At 41.4% G+C, this 25,328-nt stretch overlaps 2 protein-coding genes across 4 annotated transcripts; one reads left to right on the top strand and one right to left on the bottom strand.

The window, feature by feature from the left end:
• Window positions 1-434: 434 nt before the first annotated feature.
• ATP5PD (ATP synthase peripheral stalk subunit d) lies at window positions 435-8,592 on the bottom strand. Of its 3 annotated transcripts, none has more exons than XM_042455665.1 (6): window positions 8,562-8,592; window positions 5,729-5,859; window positions 4,428-4,524; window positions 2,846-2,917; window positions 1,000-1,062; window positions 435-644 (listed from the first exon to the last, which is right to left on the bottom strand). In XM_042455665.1, the coding sequence occupies exons 2-6, from the start codon at window positions 5,848-5,850 to the stop codon at window positions 513-515; spliced, it is 486 nt and encodes a 161-aa protein (XP_042311599.1). In that variant the 5' UTR covers window positions 5,851-5,859; window positions 8,562-8,592; the 3' UTR covers window positions 435-512. The 3 variants fall into 3 exon arrangements, with proteins under 3 accessions (XP_042311599.1, XP_042311600.1, XP_042311601.1); XM_042455666.1 differs by lacking the exon at window positions 8,562-8,592 and adding an exon at window positions 8,176-8,507; XM_042455667.1 differs by having other exon boundaries at window positions 562-713; window positions 979-1,062.
• Window positions 8,593-9,848: 1,256 nt separating this feature from the next.
• Window positions 9,849-25,223, top strand: KCTD2 (potassium channel tetramerization domain containing 2). The gene is made up of 6 exons (XM_042450929.1): window positions 9,849-10,355; window positions 12,400-12,508; window positions 14,172-14,263; window positions 19,016-19,111; window positions 19,959-20,084; window positions 21,590-25,223. Exons 1-6 carry the CDS (start codon window positions 9,864-9,866, stop codon window positions 21,617-21,619), a joined length of 945 nt encoding a protein of 314 aa, XP_042306863.1. The 5' UTR covers window positions 9,849-9,863; the 3' UTR covers window positions 21,620-25,223.
• Window positions 25,224-25,328: the final 105 nt, after the last annotated feature.

Here is a 25,328-nt window from a genome sequence, read left to right as displayed (position 1 = left end):
ACATGGATTATGTTATGTGCCTAAACATCATCACTGGCTCCCATGTGCCAGTCTGATAATATCAACCTTTGAAGTAATCACTGATAGTGACCAAAATATTCAAACGACTGTCTATTCCCACAGGTGCCAGACCACAATGTGCACTTTTTACAAGAGGCCTGGCTCCAAGTACGGTAATCAGAATGCAGGTGGGTAGTAACACAAAACAGGACATTTTCTGTAGTGACAGTCTCCCATCCATTCCCCACAGGTCCAAATATCCAATTCCCCTTGAAATATGAATCTTTTGTTTTGGAGTGTCACTGCAGGACCTGGCTTAAGAAAGCTTTTTCATATTCTATATTTTCTGTTTTCTGACATAAGGGAATTCAGTGGATGTTACATACAGTTAAACATGCACACTCTGGAGTGAAACATTCAACTGGAAGATTTTCTGAAGAGAAGACAGTTACTTTATTTGATATATTCCTGAAAACTGATGGATGCTGAAGAGTGCTTCCAGAGAGCAGCTTTTACAAGTCTGCAATAGGCTTGTGTGGCCAAAATGGATACTTTTCTTTGTCCAACCTAGTTTCAGGAAATGCCTCGTAGTAATCCTCAAGGGTCATCTGGTCAAAAGGTATCATGTTTTTAAACTTCTGAAGCTTGAAAAGAAGAAATGATAAAAATTATTGTCATGAGAAAGCACAACATGCTATAGCAAGATCTTTGTACAGTGGTGCCTCGGGTTACGAAATTAATTCGTTCCGCCGCGGCGTTCGTAACCCGATACATTTCGCAACCCGAAAAAGGCTTTTCCGAAGCGCGGCTAGCGGCTGGAAAGCCGCTAGCCGCGCTTCGCATTTGAATTTCGCGCCGATATTTTTTTCGTAACCCGAAAAAAATATCGTAACCCGGAACAGTTTTTTTCCTATCTATTTTTTTCGTATCCCGGAAATTTCGTAACGCGATCAATTCGTATCCCGGGGTACCACTGTATGATGAAGATTAGCAGCATACCTCTTTCTCATACTGAACAATACGGTCTTTAGAAGCTTGTACGTAGGAAGCAGCACTCTTGTCCTGCAAAGAGAGCAAATTGTTCAGGTAACATCGTACTTACATTCTGAGACACTGACATAGTCTGAGAAACTAGACTTATTGATTCAATTTCCACAGCTCTGCAATATTCAATTCTGTTATGAATTTTTACCAGTAGTTCAAAAAAGTCACAGTAGGAACTATTTAAAAGGTGTATATACCATACAACTGGCAATGTCCTCAGAATAGTTTACAAATATGAAAACAAGAATAATCAATAAAGCCACATAAATCAGTCCAAATGATGTTAACTTATTCATTTTTCATTTTATTTAATTTAGTTAAAATCTTAGAATGTTAAGAACAAGCAATAAAACTTAAACAAAACAAGGAGTAAAAATAAAAACCAAGGAATGAAGGTCTGCTGGGCAAATGACTTTTAGCCTAGCATCTGAATGTTATTAATGAAGATGCCAAGTGGATATCTCTGGGAAGGATATAACAAGACTTTCACAACAGGGGGAGGAAGAACCAGCTGTGAAAGTTCTTTTGTACATTACTCACCCATTCAAAATAAGGTAGTCATTAAAAACAATAATCATTTGTATGATGTACATATGAAGAAAAGATTATAACATTGCAGCAAAATGTAAATTGAGATAATTTGTTTCCAAAAATCTAAATCAGATGGATTTTTCTATGCCTGCTTGGGAAGAATATATTCTATTATTCTCTGTATGAGATGTGGGCAATATATGCAAAGCAATTCATGTGGCCAGAACTACTACATATACATTTCCATAACAGCTTTTACATAGCAGCTAGTAGGCTGCTGTGTACATGTTGTCATGTGTACACAGACAAACCACTGCATATACAGTCGAAAAAAAGTATAAATTCCAAATAGCAAACCTTGATTTTGCCATTTGATATAAGAAACATCATTTTGCTGTGCCATTATATGGGACTTGAGCATCCATGGATTTTGTTATCCATGAGGGATCCTGGAACCAAACCCCAGCATATAACAAAGACCCACTGTACAAGATATACCCAATTCCTGAAATCCTTATATTAGTTTTTAGAGGCAAATGTACCACATGGCATGCATACATCCTATGCATATGTGTACTTCATCTGGGATATAGCAGGCATATTGGGCCTTCCCGAGTGTGTGAACTAGCCTCAGACATTGCCTCTCACTGATTTTTACCATATTTTAATTTTCAGTTTTTCCCTTCAGTCCCAACCTAAACTGAATCATTATAGCTTCTTGTGGCTGGGCAAAAGAAACTGGAAAGCTTTTGTCATCTTCAATAGAAACACACATACATACAATCTGAGGCTTGTAACCATTGTAGTTAGAACTGACCTCACCAGTTAGAAATGACTTCACTAGTGTCACCATTCTATCTGTGAAAAATATCTGAAATACTGTACAGTACAGCAATTCATAAGCAAATGAAATAGAGCCAGTGTGGTGGAGTGTGTTGAACATTGGACTAGGAGTCTGGAGACCAGAGTTTAAATCTCCGGAAACCCACTGGGTGACCTTGGGCAAGTCACATTCTCTCGGTCTCACAGGAAGGCAATGCCAAACTTCCTGCCTTAGGATCACCAGAAATATCAGAAATGACTTAAAGGCACACAACAAAAACAAGCAGGTGGGCCCAGTACATGTTCAATGTCTAACCACATTTATCAAAAGGGAATTTGTAGGAACAGCACAACACGGCAAGATCCCCAGTGGGTTGCTCTTGTACACATATCATCCTCATGTAGCCAAAAGGTGAGATACAACTGCATAAAAAAACAGACCACTTACAGCTTCTTTCTCTTGGGCATCTATCTTTGCTGACTGGGTATCTACAGGCTCAGGAATCTTGAGTGCTTTAAACTGTGAAATTTAAGAAAAAATAAATTTTAAGCATATTGTTTCTAATTTTGTCAATACCATGTTTGTAAACAAGAGTAAAGTGTTCCCAAGCAGCCCTGCTTGTGTCTTCCCTCGGAAACTGAGATGGCTGTAATGTATGATTTGAAGTTACTACCATTTCAGTTCACTAGCCTCCTCTTTGAGAACATCTGATTAAAAGATAGATAGAAGTGAGCTGCTTAGAATGGTACAAAACATCTGAGGCCTAACTGAAATCAGTTATTTTTGTTGTTCGCTTGCAAGCACTCATGAAGAAGGTTTCTATAAACAGAAAGAGAGTTAAGCATGTTCTATTGCAACCCATAAAATTTAAATAGTTCATAGTCTTTATGTCATCAGTATTATTTGGATGAAACTCTCATAAGGTTATTTTTCTATCTCACACTCAAAGAACCAACCATAGGACACAGAGTGCAAACTTCTAAGTTGCAATGTCCACATTTGAAACTAGCCTCTTTTAGGCTTGCACAAAATACGCAGACTCATTTACTGAAGAGGGAGGGGAGGAGTGAATGAATTCAAAAAGTTTTACTATTTCTTGTAATTACTATTTGATGAGGCAAGGCAGGAACATCTTGATAGCATTCCAAGATTACAGAAACTTAATCTGTTTATTCCCTTTTCCACCACAGGTCACTCACTCTCAAATAGCTTTCAGGGTTTTTTTTAGCAAGCAGTCAATGAAAAATGGTAGCTAAATTGTAATGTTTATAGTTTGGATCACAAAATTTACTCTCAAGTGCTACACTAAAGACCCAGAAAGAGTCCATTAACCACAAAAAAAGTGACAGAATAATTTAGACTGTGGACAAACACATAAAGCAAAGTAAGGACTATAATGAGTGTATGTATAAGGAATTCTGAGAACCACTGTGGTGTAGTGGCCTTGGTGTTGGACTAAAATCCTGGAGACCAGGTTACAAATCCCTGTTCAGCCATGGAAACCGACTGAGTGACTTTGGCCAAGTCACACTCCCTCAGCCTTGGAAAAAGACAAGGACAAAGCTCCTCTGAACAAATCTGGCCAAGAAAACCCCATGGTAGGTTTGATTTAGGGTCAGAAATGGCTTGGACACACAACAACAAGAAATGCCTGTATTTTGAGACACATACCTACCAGGCAAATAGTCAACCAACCAACCAACCAATAGCATATGTATTGCATCAACTTCATGTTTTACAGTGTAAGACTTAAAAGGAACTGTATATGGTTACTCCAACATATTGTTCTACAAGTCTGTGGCTACAAGTGCTGAAGGCAAGAGAATGGACCAAGGACCCCAAGACAGAAAAAAAATGGCTACAGCTTTAGGTACCATAAATGTTTTTCAACCCAACCACAACTCTATTACCACAAAACCCACATAGCTGCTAGAAAACATTATAATCAGTATGACTTCTAGATTGTATAGCATCCAAAGAGCCTTCATCTGAACTCAGAAACATGCAACATTTCATAGTACAGGCTCACCTTCTTCTCAAATTCATCCACCATGCCAGCTTTGGCAATTGTAGTCTTGTAAAAAGCCCAGTCAATAGCTGGGGGAGCCTCTGGCAAAGAAGTAAGCCTATTCAGATGGAGAAAAGCATATTAGAATTATAGGACATTCTAGACTATTACTAGTTCTGCAACATTTCTTGCCTCCCACCTAAGAACAGATAGCTAAAGTTTCCAACTTTCTCAGATATTCATACAACTGTAAATCATTACTGTAATATTGTGATCATACACACTAACTACAGAACCAATAATCTAATTTTTATATTGCCTATTATTCTAAATCAGTGGTTCCTAATCATTGCTCCTCCGTTTGTTTGGACTTCAGTTCCCAAAAGCCCAGCCAATTTGGCTAACAGTCAGGAATTATGGGAGCAGAAATCCAAATCATCTGAAGGACCCAAGGGTGGGAACCACTGGTCTAGAGTGACAGAGATAGTTCTGTTAAAATGTGATAGGGGATGGTTCTGTTAAAACATGATTGTTTATGTTAAAGAAAAAAAGCTCCAGTCAGTTCCCCCCAAAAAACTTCCATCATGTGACAGCTAAGATCCCACTTATATCTTAATCAGATTTCAATTATACTGCTCCTACAGCAAAGGCCTATCCTCCTTCAAGACTAGAAGTATCACAGGTGTGCTGGAGAACAAAATAAAATTAACTCTGGGCCGGAACAGATCGGCAGTAAGTGGGGGCGGCGCATTTAGATGATGCCTGCCCCGACAACACCCCCAAGATAGTGTCACAGCACCTGCCCAACCAGACAACAGGCAGCACTGCGGTGGTCTAGCGGTGTGGCATTTACATGCTACAGAAGCGCCGCAGGAGTGCTGCAAAGCTTTGGCAGTGTCGGAAAGGGTGCCTTTTTGCTGGCTCAAAAAGGAACAGCATTTTGCCACCTCTTTTTGAGCTGGCAAATAGCCGGATTGGGGCTGCAGCGTGAGGCTGCCGTGGCCCCAATCTAGTGCTCAAAGGGGCAGAATCACAGCACCCATTCAGGGCCATCTTCAATAAGATGATTATTTATGTCAGCAACAGAAGGTGGAGGACATTAATAATGCACATAGATAAAAATTTAGTGACTAGTTCAGTGGTTAACACAATCTGTAAAATACAAAAAAGCTGCATTTCATTCCATTCAATCATACAAATTAACACAACCAACATGCTTGAAACCAGCCACTGCACACAAATGTATTCGACCTAAGAAAAACTGAACTTAATTCTACTGTCCTTCTATCCACAATGTCATTTTCTCACTCAGAAATACTCACTTTGCTGAGAGAGCATCACTGCGTGTTTTCAGGGCAATGAACATGGGTTTCTGATTGGGAGGCACTCGCTCAGCAAATGCCACCCAGTCAACTGCTTTTAAAGCAGCTCTGCGGCCAGCCATTATTTCAAACTAGGAAAACAGAAAACCCATAAGGTAAGAAAAACAAGAATATTTTGATAGCACATTTACAGGATAAAAAAGGAAAATGAACAAGAATAAATATAAATAAACTCTTAACTTTGCTTAAACAAACAAACAAAAAACTATGTCTGCAATCTAGTGCATACTTACTGGCCTGGGAAAAAACATTATGAAGTGATTTATAAATTGTAATTAAGCTCAAAACCATGCCCTCTATTTCATACCAAAAAAAAAAAAAGGATGGGGGAAAGGTTGTTTCAAAAACAACAACCAAAGCCCCTATTTTGTTTTGTTTTGTGTTTTTGTTTGTTTGTTTGTTTAAATCAGGCCTCTCTCCTCCCCCTGGATTTAAACCAGGTTTTTGTTGGGTAGTTTTGCATTAATGTGTAGCACTACATTAGTACAGGGCTAAATCAGAAAGTTAAGCAGCAAAATGCAGTATGTATGTGACGGCAGCCAGCTTAAATAATAATTGTTCTTTTTAAAAGTGCTCTATTAAAGCAAATTGGTTTTGGTTCAAGCCATGTTAATAGAAGGATTTGTTCCTGAATGACATTTCTTGCACTATAAAATAAAGTGATTAAAAAGAAGCAACTGACAATGGATACTGGTGTAACAATGAACAACTGCCAATAAACTGTAAAAATTAAAATGTTTAAACTCAAACAGTTATTCTTTTTCCAGGAAGAGTATTGTTTTAGTAAGAGAATCCCATTTTGGGAGAAAGGCAGGATATAAATCCAATAAATAAAAGAATATAGGGTTGGGAAATAGTTATAGCAGCCAGACCTAGCAGGAGTATGTATGCTTTGTTAAAAAATCATTTGGATTAAACCATGGTTTAAACCAACCTGGTTTAAACTAGCCAACCCTGGAAAAAAAAAGAGATCAAAACACAGTTTTCCTTACTTGGAAAAATTATTGTTACACTACTACTATGTCATAAATAATCGTGTAGAATAATGTCCCAAATCCACAAAAGAGTGATTCCTTTATTAGACCACCAACATCCACAAACGACATGATGAATACTTTCAAAACTCCACTGGCTTCTTCATCAGGCGAAAGAGTTAAAAATCAAACAGGAGAAAGAAGTGAAGAAGTCAGTGGAGCTTTGAAAGCTTGCAATAAAGATATTGCATTTTTATGGATTTTAGACATATGATCCAGTTTGTATTTTAAACTCCTCCCCCTTCAGTTCATACAAGCACCCATCCAAAGAAGTGGGTGCTGCTTGCATACACTTTGGCTTCACAGACAGATGTTTCTCTGCCTTCTTCCCAGCCTCAGTTTTAACCTGGGTCCTCAGGCAGTCTTTGTCCTGCTTCCTCACTGCAGTGTATTTTGTGCATTTTGGTTGGCCCAATGAAGGTATAGCTGTTCCGTGGATTTTGGATGTTACTGTACTTTGTTATATGGCCAACACAGCTACCACTTGATATATTGGTTATTGTTGTTACTATGTGCTTTGAAGTCATTTCTGACATATGGTGACCCTAAGGTGACCCTAAGAGCCAACATGGTATAATGGTCTGACTGCTGGATTATGGTTGGAGACCAGGATTTGAACCTGATCTTGGCCATGTAAACCCACTGGGTGACCTCAGAATCACAGAGCTGGAAGAAAACTCAGGGGCCATCCAGTCCAACCCCTTTATTCTGCCATGCAGGAATTCACAATCAAAGCACCCCTGACTGATGACCATCCGGCCTCTGTTTAAAGATCTCCAAAGAAGGAGACTCTGCCACACTCCAAGAGAGAGTGTCCCACTCTTGAACAGCCCTGACTGTCAGGAGGCTCCTCCTAATGTTGAAATGGAATCTCTTTTCCTGTCATTTGAATCCATTGTTCTGGGTCCTATTCTCTGCAGAAGCAGAAAACAAGCTTGCTCTATCTTCAATTGTTGTTGTTGTTGTTACTATTATTTTATATCCAGCCTTTCTCCCAATATAGGGACTCAAGGAAGCAAACAAGTATAAAACAATACAAAATATTAAAATACATAAATGTAAAATTTTAAAGGCAATTAAACAATTTTAAGGATTATAAGAGTTATAAATGAAAATGTAATAAAATAAAATACAAGCCACTAAAATGTGTATAGGCCAGCATTAAAAACCCAGTCCTATCCTATCACCTCTGACCCTTCTCTTCTCTAGACACCTTGAAGGCACACAACAACAGCAACAAGGCAGACCTATGGTGGGGTTTCCTTTGGCAAGTTGCTTCAGAGGAGGTCTTGCCATTGCCCCCCTCCCAGGCTGAGAGAAGGTGACTTGACCAAATGGGTTGACAGGGCTGACCTTGGCTATGCTTTATAAATCATCTGTGGCCCCCAATGACAAAATTCCCAGAAGGCATCAGCGCAAAGGAGGAGAGCTGAAAGCACTCAAATCCCGATATAAAGGCTTGCTTCTTAGTCCTGCTCCCTCCCGGGCAGAAGGCTAAGAGGGAGGAGGGTGCGATGGCCCTGGCGGGGCAGCGCTTGCTGCTCACGGGGAAGTCACTGGGGGAGACCTGCTCTGGGCAAGCCGTGTCCAGAGAGGCTCAGTCTCGGGGCAAGTACTGGCATTGGTCTCAGCATGCCCTGCCTTTCCCTCAGTCAGAGAGGGCCATGGAAGCTACGCAGCGCCTATGGAGCTCAGGGGAGGCTGCTCCGAAGCACCCGGGACCCTGACAACCCGCTCACCTTCAGCCACCCTCTCCTCCGCGCACGCCGGAAGTGCCAGGCCGGAAGTGGAGCCAGAAGGGGACCAATCAGAAGAGGGAGAGCGCCGGAAGTACTTTGAGCAGTAGTTCAGTCCTGGCCAGGAGCGAGGCCATCCCCCTTTCCTTAGCAGAGGGCCCCAGATAGGCCTCCCCTTGCCACGGTTTCATGCCTTTTAAGCCTTTTAGTCTTTTTACACTGGATTTGTTTTAAATGATCGTAGCAGTTTCACTCAGTTTTAGATGCTGTTTTTGTATGCTTTGGCCGTAGGGTGTTTTTTAATGTTGTAGTCCCAGCCTTGGACTCATCATCATCATAAGGCTGAGAGAATGCAGCTTGCCCAACGGGCACCCAAGGGTTTTCCATGGCTGGGCGGGATCTGAGTCCTAGTCCGACTGGAGCAGATTGGGACGGAAAACATGGTTCTCTATTGCTGCAGCGTCCCCAGAGGGGCCCTGATTCTGAAGTGGGCCAAGCTTTTTATAGTACTTTGAACAAAGAAAACTACAAATCACATTTCATTGGTTATGTATAAAATAGACAGATAGTTGGCTCTTCTTATACTGTACAGGGATTTTTTATACACGGATTCAAGCACCCACCGTCTGAAAATGTTCCAAAAAAGTACTAATTTCCAATACCAAACCTTGATTTTCCACTTTTTATTAGGGAGACCATTTGGCGATGTCATTATTATATTTCATGGGACTTTTGTTATCCGCGGGGGATCCTGGAACCAAACCCCAGCGGATGACAAGGGCCCACTGCTGCACACTCCCTTTATATTCCTTTGGATGTTCAAGCCTTATGCCCAATGGAACTCTTGCCTATATGTTTAGTTCCGCTGTCCCCAAACTGTCTCTTCTTGTAGCACTTCCTCCATTTGGGTTAGCATCTTGAGTGAGGAGCCATTTCCAAATTGTTTACATTCCAAAGCAGAGGATTTGACGTGACCCAGCAGCCTTTGCTCCCCAAACGTTTCAGCACTGACCGTTCCTCCAGACTCCTCCCCTCCTGTCACTCCTTCTGTAACAAGGAAACACGGCGGCCAACCAAAAAGTAACCACGAAGCGCCTTCCTCTTTCAGGAACAACGCATGTCTTGACTTTCTTATATCTATGGCACAGTCCTTCCTTTCTTCCGGTTTCTATGCGCGGGGGGAGGGGGCATTTCCGGAACTTTATCCCCAAACGCACCGCCCACATCCGGGCGTCTCGTCGTGCTCATCATAATCACTTCTGGGTCTCGTCCAATGTATAGCGCGCGCGCAGAGGCGGTCCGTTGATGACCCGGAAGTGCTCCCCGATCCCGGAAGTCCGACTCCCTGTCAGCAGAAGCGGCGGCGGCCAGGGTGATGGCGGCCGAGCCCCACCGGGAACACCTTCGCTTCCTGAGAGACTGAGCGCCGCCCGACCGAGGAGGAGGAAGGAGGAGAAGGGGAAGGAGCCGCAGAAGGAGCCGAGGATGGCGGAGCTGTCCGCCGGGGAGGGGCCGGGGCGAGGCCGCACTCCCAGCCCGCTCCCGGGGCCCCCTCCCAGCCCCCGCCCGGCCTTCCCGGTCACGCGGGGCCCCGAGACCCCGGAGACCGACGGCAAGGCAGGCCCCGCGGCGGCGGCAGCAGCAGCAGCAGGAGGAGTCGGAGGGGGCTCCAAGTGGGTCCGGCTGAACGTGGGCGGCACGTACTTCGTCAGCACCCGCCAGACGCTGTGCCGCGAACCCAAGTCCTTCCTCTGCCGCCTCTGCTGCCAGGAGGGCCCCGAACTGGGCTCAGACAAGGTCAGCGGCAGCAGGATGGCTGTGGTTGTCCCGCGAAGGGCCTTGCTTCACTCACACACGTCCAACACACACACTGCAGAAATAACCCAGTTTGAGCCCTCTCTGACTGCCCTGGCTCAGTGCTAGGGAATCCTGGGAACTGTAGTTCAGTGTGGCACCTGAGACAGAGAGAGAGAAGGCTCAACGTCTCACAAACACTACAGTTCCCAGGATTCCCTAGCGCTGAGCCAGGGCAGTGAAAATGGCCTCAAAGTGGATCATTCCTGCAGTGTGTTTGGGACCTTGGTTTCATAGAGCGTGGTTTTTAATTTGAACCTCAGCTGCTTTAAAATGCTGCTCAATTCAAGGCAGGCATATATAGTTTTAATCTTGAGGGGGGATATTTTATCAGTGTTCCTACATCGTAGTTTCTGTGTAGCCTGGTCCTATACGCACCCACTCAGTAGTAAGTCTCGTTGAGTCTAGTTGGACTTACTCCAACTAGAAGGGTATAGAACTACATCCTTGGGGACTATTTGTTATATCTATGTCTAAGACAGTAGCAAAGGGAAAGGATAACACCACGTTGTTAGTGTACTTTTGAAGGATTATATAGAAATTCTTAAAGTAAACAAAGAAACATAGTGAACAAAAGAAACCCTGAAAGTAAGCATAATTTGGCTAGCAGTCCTGAAAAACTCCCAAATCAAGACCCAGTCCCTGCAGATGAAAACCACCCAGGGAGAAGGGGGCTTCCCAGCAGACAGTGGATTGCTCATGAAATAGACACCCTGAGGCCTTGCCATTCAACAGACCAACAAACAGATTAACATGCAAATCACTTCCTCTCAGCCAAGGGTCACGTTGTACGTGTGCGTATGTACGTATGTATCCAGCTCTCTTCTATGCCAGCATTCTCTGTAGATGCCAGCCACAGATGCAGACAAAACGGCAGGAATAAACTCTTCTAGATCACAGCCTCATAGCACTAAAAACCCACAAAAAACTATGGATGCTGGCAGTGAAAGCCTTCAACTTCACATTTTGAAGTATTTTTAGTAATACTGGTGTGTTTCAGATTGCTGCCACACTACAAAACTTATGTAGTTTGACACCACTTTCATTTGTCATGGCTCCATGCTATGGAGCCCTGAAATTTGTTGTCGCACCAGAGCTCTCTGACAGAGAAGGCTGAATACAGTTGGTCCTTTTTATCCACATGCTTGCCATCCATGGACTGGAGCATCCATGGATGGCTGCCATTAAGAAGAATGGGAGTCAAGGTCTTGCAGTTTTGGGCATCCACTGTGTGTGTGTGTGTTTGGAACAGAACCCCCCCCCCCAAAGATATAGGATATCTCACAAAACTACAAATCCCAGAATTCAATAGCATTGAACCATGGCAGTTAAAGTGGTGTCAGCCTTAATTCTGCATGCAGCTCCATACTGTTTAGCATCATAGTTCCATGACACATAAGAGATCTATAATTTCAGCTGACAAAACTATTTTTAAAAGCCCAACAGAGGGGAATGGGAGTAGTCATAGTTCCCTGTTCCTTCATTTTTATTGCTATTCACAACTAGTTAAAATTTGGTAAAATGGATGGATTTTATGAGGCTGCTACGGCTATTGTGGACTTAAAAACAGTGTATTTAGAAAATAAATATGATTATATAATTGGGTGTAATGCTACTGTTGGGTGGAGGCCTACCTTTTAAATTGCATCATGATGCTATCTTTTAAAATACCAGAAAAACAGGCTTCCTGCCACCTGGTGATGCAGGACTTTGGAATCTGCAAGCACTTTTTTCTTCCCTCTCACCATCACCTCTGCCCTTAGACTGCACACTAAAACAATAACATTTTAAGTCTGATATCTGTCTCTAATGGATAATTCAGGATAGATTCAATTGGTTCAGTTATTTTATTGAGATTAATGTTTGGTTTTGTTTGTGGAGAACCAAATTCCCATTTTTATAACACTAACACCCTCAGCACCGTATTTTCATTCCACTGACTTGTTCTTTTCAGCATCAGATTCTGACACTGGTCTATTTCTAACAGGATGAAACAGGGGCGTATCTCATTGATAGGGATCCCACATATTTTGGCCCAATCCTGAACTACCTCCGGCATGGAAAACTCATAATAAACAAGGAATTGGCAGAAGAAGGTAAGAAAATAAGATTGAAGTGTTTTGTATGAGTTTGGCAAAATTACAAAGCGATATGTATCCGTGAATAGTTAGATATATCATTAATGCATTTTGGCCTCCTTCCAGTCCACTAATTCTGCATGAAAGAAAAGAAGCAAAGGACATTGGAAATATTCAGTGGAAACATATGTAAATGAGACAGTCTCAGGATTTTGTTTTATTTTTTATCTAGCTTAGGCTAGAGCACTTTGGCCAAGAAAGAGGTTGCCAGTGCATACATGCCTCATATTACCCTACATAGGAAATAAAACTTATAAATGAGATTATAGTAAACATACATATATAAAACAGCACTGTTTGTATACTTAACCAATTTGAATATCTGTAGGGAAAAATGTGTCTCCGGTCTTGCAAAAGACAATATAATTCAGCTGTCCTGAAACCTCAAGTTATTATTCTTCCTTTTCATGGGATAGGGGGACATGTACACACAGTTCTTTATTCATGAGAAAAGTGTTTCCATAAATTGTGTGTGTGTGTCTGTATAGATTGCATGGCACATCTGGATATGTTGATGGCTTACTACATTAAAATGTAAGCCTGCGTTTATTGCCATATTTAGAGATGTAAAGATGTAAATGGGAAATTTTCCCTTTGAGGGCAAAGAACTGGGAGTTTTTCAGAACATTTGGGGAAAAAATCTTTTACAGATTGGCAACCACTTTATTATTTTAGGGACATAAAATATATACATAATATGATATAATTATTCAACTTCATTTGGCATAAAACTATCATGCTTGGTATATCAGAAATACAGTTCAGTTAGTAATAGTAAATGGAATTCCTTTCTTAAAAAATATTTTTTGTAACAAATTTTGCTTTTAGGGCTTGAACTGTATGGAATTCCTTTGGTTTTGCCACAGTAGTATCAGCCCACTGTATCCACAGATTCTTTATCCATGGATTCAAGCATCCACAACTAGAAAATATTCAAAAATGTATAAATCCCAAAAAGCAAACCTTTATTTTGTCATTTTATATCAGGAACACCATTCTATTATTCATTATATTTAATGGGACTTTATCTATGGATTTTGGTACCTATGGAGTATCCTGGAACCAAACCCCAGTGGTATTAGGAGCAGGCAGAAAAAATAACAAAGAAATCATCAGCATTAGCAAAATTGAGAAAATCATTTCATTTCCTCTAGTCTTCTATAGCGTCAAGCAGATATAAAGTGTTCATTCACATAAAGAGAATGCAAAATAGAATACCGAGACCAGGAATTGCAATAATCAGATACTGTACTGTATGTTGTCTTACTTTAAAGTCTCTCTTTTATTTAGTTTTTAAAAATAATTTGGGAGGGAATAAATACATGAACACCTGTCTTACATATTTTAATCTTAAATAGATCATTTCAAAATCCCATTTTCCTTTCTTATTTTTTTACCCATTTTTGGGGAGGAAATCATTTTTTTGGAAAATGAAAAGAAAACCTTTTTTTCCCTTAATGTTCCAGGTTTTCTTTTCTAGACCTTCACATTTCCAGTCATATTATAGCAATTCTGAAGTATGACAGCTTTGTGGGTGGGTTGGGGATAGTGTGGGGTCCCCCCCACCCTTTTTAAGGGTTACCAACAATAAGCCAACTCTGTGTTCTATTCCCATTTCTAGGAGTGCTGGAAGAAGCTGAGTTTTACAACATTGCATCTCTAGTGCGACTGGTGAAGGAACGAATACGGGACAATGAAAGCAGAACTTCTCAAGTAGGAAAACAGAAGAGGGAAATTTATGGCCACAACCTGGGTTCACAAATATTGGCTTGGCCAGTCATTATTAATTATTGCTACCAATACCTCCCTTTCATTGAGTTCTCTAAGGGTCTGTATGCATGGTCCAAAAGGCCTGTGCTTCCCCGGCCTTGCATTGTCCTGTACGGATGACACAGATTAATGGCCCCAGGCTGGGTTCAGCCAGTCTGGGTGCTAATTGGGTGTCCTGGCCTGATGTCCCAAGGGGGGCTTAGCGCATGTCAAAAAGACCCATTCTTGCTGTAGAATTTCATGGAAACTCGTGAACAACAGCAAGGACACCACATTTCCCCCGGCTCTGCCACTGTGTCTTCTCAGATAGGATAGGGACGCCTGGCCACAGGGTAGCCTGGCCACAGGGTAGCCAAGTGCCCTGTTTCTGCCCTTACAGGCCAGTGTGGGGACCTTCTGACAAGACACAGTAGTAGCTGCAGGTAAGGGGCACATGGAGATAGCAGCTCCATGATGTAGTGCCAGACAGGCATGTAAATATTTGCCCATATTCACACCAGCCAAGGGACTGACCCAGGTCAGAACTAGGGGCAGGATACGTATGCTCAGGCCCTTAATTGCAGTGTGGAAGAAGGGAGAGGTGTTTTCTCTCCTGTAATTACAGTAGCACAGAGAAAAATAGAGTGCAACATTGTAGTGATGGTAGTGGTTCTTGTTTAAAAGAAGCCATTCATTGCTTTCTTCTCCCAAGTAGAAGTCAATGGAGAGGCCATTCCACAAAATGCAATGCTGGGCAAGTATATACATAGAGGAATGCTCTTTCTGTACATCTAGCACTTGAATTTTGGCAATCTGTGCAGTTTCTCTTCATCTAGTGTTTTATGGCTCTTGGGTGTTGCTGGCAATTTTTTTAACTTCTGAACTGAGTAGGCCCACATAGAGTGCTTTGCCATAATCCAGATGTGATGTACCCATTGCATGAACTGCTGTGGCCAAATTAGTTCATGGATGATTCAAGAGAGAAGGTTTTTGTGTTGGGCATGCAGCAGGGTATTTGCTTTTGAGAGGAGCATTTGCAGCAAACAAGTAGATCTGTGGACCCTCTTCTGTGTTTAGACATTTATAATTATATAGTATATATAAATACCAGATTTTGCTACAAAGTAAAATAACAACAATAATCCTAGAACAAATTATGTTTTTGTATGAGGGCAGAGTTAATTACTTTTCCATTTTCTTTCAAAGTGAAGGAAAATTGTGATGTTGAGGTTGATAGGTGCAACATGCACATGTTTCAAAACATGTTGCTGCTTGTTTTCCAGAAAGCTTGTCCGTGTTATTTCAACAGAATCTGAGTATCGTTCACTTTCTGTTTTTGCCAACAGTCTCAAGAACTTGATCAGGAGGGCTTTAAACTGAGTTCCGAGGGGAAGGGAGACAGTATTAAGGAAGGCGAAAGGGATGGCGAAAATAGTCAAACTGACATAGAGGAAACAAGAAAAAAAGTGCAAGGACCCAACAGTGGGAGGCAAAAAAACTTGCACAGGCAGCAAGTAAAAGGGAACCATGGTCTGCAATGTCTCTACACTAATGCACAGAGCATGGGAAATAAGCAAGATGAACTCGAACTCCTAGTACAACAAAGCAAATATGATATAATAGGCATCACTGAAACCTGGTGGGATGAGTCTCATGATTGGAATGTGGAAATAGAGGGGTATAACCTTTTAAAAAGAAATAGGCCAAACAAGAAAGGAGGAGAAATAGCACTATATGTCAGAGATATTTACACCAGTGAAGAGATCCAGGACATCAATCATGGAAACCAGGTGGAGAGCATCTGGATAAGAATCAAAGGGGAGGGAAACAACAAGGATGTTACGGTGGGAGTCTACTACAGACCCCCAAGTCAGACTGAGGAATTGGATGATATCTTTCTAGAACAGATGACCACACAGTCAGAAAAGAGAGATGTAGTAGTGATGGGCGACTTCAACTATCCTGATATTTGTTGGAAGTCAAACTCAGCAAAATCCTCAAGGCCTAGCAAATTCCTCACTTGCCTGGAAGACAATTTCATGGTCCAAAAGGTGGAAGAGGCAACAAGGGGGTCAGCTATTTTAGATCTGATCCTAACCAACAAGGATGACTTGGTTAATGGGGTGCAAGTGGTGGGATCCTTAGGTGGAAGTGACCATGTTCTCCTGGAGTTTGTAATACAGTGGAAAGGAGAAGCCAGGCATAGTCAGACACGCATCCTAGACTTTAGGAGAGCGGATTTCAGTAAACTTAGAGAAGTATTGAGGGCAATTCCATGGTCAGAAATACTAAAAGATAAAGGAGTTCAGGACGGATGGGACTTTCTCAAAAGGGAGATACTGAAGGCAAAATTTCAAACAGTTCCAGTGAGAAAGAAAAACGGGAGGTGTCTCAAGAAACCAGGATGGATGACTAAGGAACTTTCAACCGAGCTAAGTTTGAAACGGAACATGTATAAGAAATGGAAAAAGGGGAAAATCACAAAAAAGGAATTCAAAGAAATAGCAGGCATGTGTAGGGATAAAGTCAGAAAAGCTAAAGCGCAGAATGAACTCCGGCTTGCTAGAGAGGTTAAGAACAATAAAAAGGGCTTTTTTGGATATGTCCGCAGCAAAAGGAAGAAGAAGGAAACGGTAGGGCCACTACGTGGAGAAGATGGCAAAATGCTAACAGAAGACAGAGAAAAGGCAGAATTACTAAACACCTTCTTTGCCTCAGTCTTCTCAGAAAAGGCAAAGGGTGCTCAACCTGAGGATAATGGAGCAGAGGACAGAATAGAGGAATTTCAGCTCAGAATAAGTAAAGAGATAGTAGAGGAATACCTTATTAATCTAAATGAATTTAAGTCTCCGGGACCAGATGAACTCCATCCAAGGGTATTAAAAGAACTGGCAAATGTAATATCGGAGCCATTGGCAATAATCTTTGAAAACTCCTGGAAAACAGGAGAGATCCCAGCCGACTGGAGGAGGGCAAACGTTGTCCCCATCTTCAAAAAGGGGAAAAAAGAGGATCCCAACAATTATCATCCAGTTAGTCTGACATCAGTACTAGGAAAGATTCTGGAGCAGATAATTAAACAGAGAGTCTGTGAACATCTAGAAGGCAATGCCATAATCACAAAAAGTCAACATGGGTTTCAGAGAAACAAGTCATACCAGACAAATCTAATCTCTTTCTTTGATAAAATTACCAGCTTGGTAGATGAAGGGAATGCTGTGGATATAGTATATCTTGATTTCAGTAAGGCCTTTGACAAAGTTCCCCATGACATTCTTGCAAACAAGCTTGTAAAATGTGGGCTAGACAAAGGAACTGTTAAATGGATCTGTAATTGGTCGACTGGCCGAACCCAAAGGGTGCTCAACAATGGCTCCTTTTCATCCTGGAGAAAAGTGACCAGTGGGGTCCCACAGGGCTCTGTCCTGGGCCCAGTGCTATTCAACATCTTTACCAATGACCTGGATGACAGAATTGGGAGCATACGTATCAAATTTGCAGATGACACCAAATTAGGGGGAATAGCTAATACCCCATTGGACAGGATCAAGATTCAAAATGACCTGAATAGACTAGAAAGCTGGGCCAAAGCTAACAACATGAAATTCAACACAGAGAAATGTAAGGTATTGCACTTAGGGCGGAAAAATAAAATGCACAGATATAGGATGGGTGTCACCTGGCTGAATGCAACTACGTGTGAAAGGGATCTAGGAGTCCAAGTAGACCACAAGTTGAACATGAGTGAACAGTGTGATGCGACAGCTAAAAAGGCCAATGCTATTTTAGGCTGCATCAATAGAAGTATAGTGTCTAGATCAAGAGAAGTAATAGTGCCACTGTATTCTGCTTTGGTCAGGCCCCACCTGGAATATTGTGTCCAGTTCTGGGCGCCACAATTCAGAAAGGACATTGAGAAACTGGAGCATGTCCAAAGGAGGGCGACAAAAATGGTGAAGGGTCTGGAAACCATGCCCTATGAGGAACGACTTAGGGAGCTGGGGATGTTTAGCCTGGAGAAAAGGTTAAGAGGTGATATGATCACCCTGTTTAAATATTTGAAGGGATGTCATATTGAAGAGGGAGCAAGCTTGTTTTCTGCTGCTCCAGAGAACAAGACCCGGAACAATGGATGCAAGCTGCAGGAAAAGAGATTCCACCTGAACATTAGGAGGAACTTCCTGACAGTAAGGGCTGTTCGACAATGGAATGCACTCCCTCGGAGGGTGATAGAGTCTCCTTCCTTGGAGGTCTTTAAACAGAGGCTGGATGGCCATCTGTCAGGGATGCTTTGATTTGGATTTCCTGCATGGCAGGGGGTTGGACTGGATGGCCCTAGTGGTCTCTTCCAACTCTATGATTCTATGATTCTCTGGGTAATACCCATATTAAACAGAAAAGACTAGAATATGTGCTGAGTGCAGGACTTTGGTGACTAGAGGTGCTGCCCAAATTTAGAATGCTGAACAGAGAAACAGTCTACATCCCCTCTTTGTATTTCACATTATTTCTGTATTATCTTTATTTTCACAGTCAGGGGTGACTAGAAGTGACCATTTACACTCCTTTTAGCGGTATGTTTTCTCAGAAGTCAATAGACACTGTGATTTTACATTAACTTTATTGAGATACATTCCCTCTCAGTAGGGGTTCATACTTAGCAAAGTCAAAATTCAAATTTCTGGTTTGTTGATTGGTATTCCCTTTGGATTTTAGGGACCTGTCAAGCATGTATACAGAGTCCTGCAGTGCCAAGAGGAAGAGCTCACTCAGATGGTGTCCACTATGTCTGACGGATGGAAATTTGAACAGGTATCCCATGCTAATCATTGTTGCTATATCTAGAAGAAGGGTACAGTTCACTAGGTATCTGTCATGGCTTATCTGTCCCTCTTATTTGCTGTTAACAGGAAAGGGACTTTTAAGTTCATAATAAATGTATTGTATGTTTTCTTTATTGCCTTTTTAGAATCCAGAGACTGTGGAATTTCTAATAAAACATACACAGTACCTATTATCATTGCTAGTTATGGATTAGTATCCAGATTGATTACAGTGTGCAGGTATATGTAGCCCTATAACAATAGAGAAAATCCATTAGCCACTATAAAATGGCAGAGAAAGATTGCACAGGTTGTTTGTGAATTTTAATGCATTGAAGCATTTTCAGGAATCAAGCTAAAACATGGTCATGCTCTTAAACTGTTTAAACCTAAAAAGAAGCACAGACTGACTGCTTATGGACCTGTACTTTGTTGCTTCCCAATAGGTTTGTAACTGACCTTATTTTATTTTATTTATTTATGGTATTTATACCCCACCCTTCAGCCCTAAAAGCTATCAGAGCGGCTTACAATTATTATTTTTAATTAGATGGTTCCCTTTCCTCAGGCTTACAATCTAAAAGACACGACACAAAAGGAGAAGGGATTGGTGGTGGGAAAAGGGATGAGGTCCAGTGGTTCTTCTCTCCCTCTGAGGCCTGGACCAAGACAGATGGACTGGAGGGAGGGCTCTTCTTCTTCAGGCTAGCCCTGGTGGAGCTTGGACCTTTGTTAAAGACCAGATACTGGGTCAAATGATTTTTTATTATGATTCCATGTTTATCACATACTGTTGCTTTTAATCATTGCATCTTCTCTATTTACCCTTCCATCAGCTAATCAGTATTGGATCTTCCTATAACTATGGAAATGAAGACCAAGCAGAATTTCTCTGTGTTGTATCCAGAGAGCTCAATAACTCTACCAATGGCATTGTCATAGAACCTAGTGAGAAAGCAAAGGTGAGGAATCTTGAGGACTGCATTAATCTTTTAAATATGAAATGGAATAAAATAAAATGAAATTTGTGTGTAGTTCCTGATCATTTGAGTTTTGACAAAGAACATTGTAGTGTGTATTAACGGCAGTGCCCTACTGTAAGAAAATCCAGAAGCATCATGGCTGACATTTCTTAGTGCATCAATCAGCTGTCTGGCAAAATCTCAGAACAAAACTCTTTATTTCTCAGTACAGTTGGCCCTCTGTACCTGGAGGGATCCATTCTGGACTCCCCTGCAGATAACAAAATCTGTGGATTCTGTAGTTCTGTTGCACGCGGCCACACCGCCATTTGGGACAACAGGACTCATCCTTAATGACCAGGCAGCTGCACGCATGCGCCAACATTGGGGATAATCGGGACTGTCCCTAATGGCAGCGCAGCCACATGCATGCACCACTAATGGGACAATGTGGGCTTGTCATCTGTCTGACTACTACATTCTTCCAGTGCACAGTTCTAGAATGAGTTTCCTTTCTCTTTTTTCACTATTATATTTTTCTTTGATATTTCTGAGAAAATTTCTGAAGGTATTAAATGCTTAACAGTTAAATTCTGTAGATGTCTAATCCTAGTGAATTTTGTCAGGTTTATTTGTAGCCAAGTATATGTAGAATTGGAGCCTTAAATTCAAGAAAGCTGCTTTCCTCTTTGGTATTGCAATGGTTGTGAATTTGGAAAAATAACATCTCTCTCTTCTCTAATGTGGATATAATAATCCTTGCATAAAGTTTTAGTTATTTTGTAAGCAGTTGTGATGATATTTATGCAGTATCCTCTGTTACAAAATATTATACTGGTGCTTAAATCTGAGTAGTGACAGGGTATTCAAGAGAAATTCCAGGTAAAGGTTGTGAATGTGGCAGTAGTTTTATTTTATTTATTTATTTTTTTAGATGCGGGTAATCTATCTGTTGTTCTATTGTAAAATCAGTCTAAGGGGCTCTGTTTTTTTAAATATTGCAAAAAACCTACCCCATAAAATAGATGCTTATCCTATTATGAAATGGTGCTAAAATATTGCATATGTAAAAAATAGAAGGAGCCAAAATGTTTTCAGAGACAAACTGACATTGCAGACTCAATTGCCAAAGTGCAGCAGAAATGTTCCTTGTAGATATCAACCATAAGATACGTTGGCATTTCCCCCCTTCTAAATCATTGCCTGAGTTTAACAATAATATATATACAATATATATATTGTATATATATATACAATAATATATATTATTTAACAATAATATATATACAGTATATATATAACCTACATAAGGGGTTCTTTATAGTAGCTAATCTAAGTTCCCAATGGTTATTAACATTCCCTTTTGATGCTGTAAGTATGAAGTTATTCCGTAAGTGCCATGAAAAAGCTCAAGTTCACATATTTCATTCCAGTACTTTTTGCCTTCTTTTGCAAGAGGTTAATTCTAAACAGCATAACTTGTATTCCTGTTTTTCTTTTCCCAGATTCTTCAGGAGCGAGGATCACGGATGTAATCCTAGCATCTACCTTAAAACTCCCAGATGTCAAAAGGGCAACGTAGCTGGGCAGAGCATTTCTCCTGCAGTCCAACCTTGCTTTTGTACAGTAATAAAACTAACACAAAGCAAAGCTGAGCCTGTCCTGCCAATGGAGAATCAATCCTGGTAAAAACCAAAGGCTTATCCCATCCAAGTTGCGGCAAGTGAAGAGGAAAGAAGAGAATCTTCCAGCCGGATAGCCCCTTTGCCCCACTATTTCTTTTTCTTTTTGTCTTGGCAATAGTGTGGCTTTTAAAAGTTTTGTTTAATTTTATTTGAGTAGGGAAAGCTCTTTAGAACCTTTTGTATGAGGGCTGCCCAGATTCTTGGGCTCTTTAATTTATCCCAGGCATGAACTAATGATAGATGTTTGGTAAATCAGTGCCATTTTTAATGCTTAAGTTAGGAAATTTATCCCAGCCTAGATTCATCTGATGAAAATGGATTTCATAATGAACATCTACACCAAGGACATTCCCTTTTCCTCTCTAAAACTTTTCCATTTTTGTTTTTGGTTTATTGCTGGCTAAGATGCCTGTTTGTTAGGGAACTTAAAAGTATTTTTGTGGTGGGGGGGGTATGAAGTGCACATGGGGCCTTGGCTGAAGGGTCTTTCTTCTGATAACACTAAAAATATCAGCTACAGGCATCTCTAATATTGTGGTATGGTCATCACTCTTCATGCATCTTAAAATGTATGGTTACCCCAAGTTTTGGATTCAGTTTGTACTGTCTCATTTTCTCAGTGTCAGAGAAGGGGAGGGATTAGACTTCTGTCCTCTTTCTACTACCAGAGCCTGGAATCTAGTCCTTTGGGTTACTCTAAAGTTGTTCTTTGATCTGGAGGATTTGTTCCTGCCAAGTTCAGCTTTGCCTTGTCTTGTCTTCAACAGCATGAAATGATCCCCATGTTCTCTTGCTGTCCTGCACTGAAGCAGGTTTTCTTTTGTATTCTAGTCATTTTGGTAGGCTTTAACAACTTATCCAATACATTCAGGGACAGAGTCCCTTATTTACACATGGTGATTCTGCGCTTGCATCCCCCACTCCCTTTATTGTATCACCTTACCCACATAATTAAGGGGCATCGCACAGGTTGGGGAGGGAGGGTGGGGAGGGGAAGGGTGGTGATGAAAGTTGCCAAACTGTTGTGATGTTTCTTGTCCAAAGTGATGTGTGAACTTCTGTAACTTTTTTTCCCTTTGGAATGCCTTGAATGGACGTGAAAATGTTGTGCCTCTCTTGAATTCTAATCTTAGCCAAATGGGACTCACTGATCTTGTCAGTGAATTTGTGCCATCCCTAATCAGTGAAATGTCCTCTCCTAGTTGTTGGTAAGTGGAATCCCTTAAGCGTTTGCTGCATGATACCTCCCTTCTACATCTTGGCTTTGTTCCTTGTCAGACATCTTTGGCTTCTGGGCCTTTGAGTTAAGCCCCACACATATTGAACCAAAGTTTCAGAGAATCTGAAATGCTTTGATCTGACCCCCAGGCAATAATCAAAGTTCCCATATTAGCCTGTGATGAGAGGAGGATCCCTTATTGCATTTGGTGTGCTTGGGATTTCCCATTAAGGAATTGCACTCTGTGTCTTTTTCATGTTTTATGCTATGGGTTAATGAGGCTTCCCATTCTATTTCTTCCATATTGACACCAGGGGTGAGAGTGAGGGTGAGGGCTGGGAAGGACAATGTCTAAAGTGTTATGGTGGGAATGGAAAACATTCACCATGGGCAAAGCAAAGGCGCTTAAATGAAGTTTGGCACCAGTTTCCCCCTGTTCCTCCATCCTTCATTATTCTTCAGTGTTTCTGTGCATATATCACAGAGCTTCCCCACCAATTCTGCCAGCATACCTCCAATGAAGTTTTGGGGGGTAGGGTTGGAATAACTTGTACTAGTTCAGTCTATGTAACAACAGACTGTACCTTGAGATCATTTAACTGGCTCCATAGTATGTTAAATTAAACTAACTCTCTTGTCCTACTCCACCTTTCCTGTTTTAATGTGTTGCTATTGGCATGGTTAGACTATATGTCTTGGCTGGATTTAACTAACACTGTGATGTGTACATAAACCTCTTGAGTATCTTGTACGTTCAGCTGTTGTCAGTGTATGTGCACAACTGCGAAATAACCAGGTGTGTGTGCTGCTTTGAGGAAGTATAAGAACTACCAATCTATAGCATTCACATATGCCCTCATAATCTCTCCTGTATAGGAGAAGAGGAGAGGGTGAGTTGGTGGTGGTGTGAACTAGGTAAAAGAAAACAGGCTGACAATGCCAAGAATAGCTGCCATTTCCAACATGGCCTAACCCAACTCATTCCCCACCTTACTGGGCATGTAGCAGTGTTAGGTTTGCTTGGAAGGAGACTTTACTGTGTAGCTTTAGTTAACCAAACCAAATACCTCATTTCTTTATTTTTGGTCACCAAAAACACCATGCATGGGGAAGCCCCATTAGAGGAGTGCCTGATGTCAGAATAACAGACTGGATAAAAATATACTTTCTTTTGCCCATATTGTGCCATTGGGAACAGCTCCGTTTAAAACTAGGAAAATTGGGGTGTGAAATGTGCTGTAACTGGCAGGGTTAGAAGCTGTTCTGTTAACAGCGAAGTTAGAACTAAACTGAGAAAACTCATGTCTCAGCCTGGTAAATGGGGCAATCCTGTTGTATAAACTCCACTTGCTGCTGACAGCTAGTGAGAGGTTTTCAGTGGGTTTAGTCCTTCACTGGAACACAATTGCCTTCTCCTTCCCTTCCCATATTAAATATTCTCAAAAGCGTGTTGAAACCCTCCCTGGAGTGGTGAGCTATATAGCTGGAGACAGAAACAGTATTAGGGATTGGGAAAGCTATTGGCTTTCCTAGAATAAGGGCTTGAAATCCAGCTGTGGAATTCTTTCCATTCCAGCTCATCTACATGTGGTATTCTTTTCTCCACCTTGAGATGCATCTTCAGGCCTTGTTAATCTCAAGAACTGGCTTCCATGTCTTGCATCAGTTGCATCTCTGCCTTTATAGCAACAGGGCTTTTCCTTCCATTTGCCTTGACTCAGTCAACATTTTCTCTCCCAAGTTAAAGCTGGGGAAAAAATTTAAAATATCAGTTTCCCCTGTGGAAGACTGTAAATGGAAAGAGAAGCAAATGGCAGGATGGGTATTCATCTGAAAGATTTGCATCTCTTGAGGTTTTCTTTAAGTCATTAGCTAGCCCCTGGGGACCAGTAGCAGGCCCAGTTTCCCAGTGGCCAATTGTTCCGTTACAGCAAGGTTGGAGCTAACCTTCTCTTAAAAGTGTCTTTGTTTCTGAACATTTTTAATCAATTTTTCTCAGGGGTGACTGATTGGTCCGAGGGGAGGGGGGTACCCAAAAGTGGGAGGGTGGCTCCTCGGACCTCTGCAGCTGGGCCGTGGGCTCCTCACCCTCAGGTTTTGCCTGCAAACCTGGAGGTTTTGTACAGTTTGTCACATGTCAGTGCCCTTTGCTACTGTTTCTCTTTGTTTATTAAATGTGTTTGAATAATAATGGAGATGCTGTGATTTTTTTTTCCAATAAAGATTCTGACATGACTTGAGCATCTGAAATGGTTTCTTGTGCCCTGCAGTTTAATACTGGTAAAAGAACTGATGTTTCTTGTACATCACTTTTCCCCACAGCCGTAGGTAGCAACATTT

This window comes from Sceloporus undulatus, chromosome 2 (assembly GCF_019175285.1).
Source record: "Sceloporus undulatus isolate JIND9_A2432 ecotype Alabama chromosome 2, SceUnd_v1.1, whole genome shotgun sequence".
NCBI lineage: Eukaryota > Metazoa > Chordata > Lepidosauria > Squamata > Phrynosomatidae > Sceloporus > Sceloporus undulatus.
The sequence above is the reverse complement of the archived record's forward strand: the minus strand, read 5'-3'. Positions and strand labels throughout refer to the sequence as shown.

Bases quoted from the DNA above. Each gene is read 5' to 3' on its own strand.
- ATP5PD (XM_042455665.1), bottom strand. From the start codon at position 5,850: ATGGCTGGCCGCAGAGCTGCTTTAAAAGCAGTTGACTGGGTGGCATTT. The intron at 1,063-2,845 runs GTAAGTGGTCTG...CTCTCTTTGCAG, and splicing joins ATGCCCAAGAGAAAGAAGCT to GACAAGAGTGCTGCTTCCTA. The intron at 645-999 runs GTATGCTGCTAA...CTTCTTTTCAAG, and splicing joins TTGTTCAGTATGAGAAAGAG to CTTCAGAAGTTTAAAAACAT.
- KCTD2 (XM_042450929.1), top strand. From the start codon at position 9,864: ATGACCCGGAAGTGCTCCCCGATCCCGGAAGTCCGACTCCCTGTCAGC. The intron at 12,509-14,171 runs GTAAGAAAATAA...TCCCATTTCTAG, and splicing joins CAAGGAATTGGCAGAAGAAG to GAGTGCTGGAAGAAGCTGAG. The intron at 14,264-19,015 runs GTAGGAAAACAG...TTTGGATTTTAG, and splicing joins ATGAAAGCAGAACTTCTCAA to GGACCTGTCAAGCATGTATA.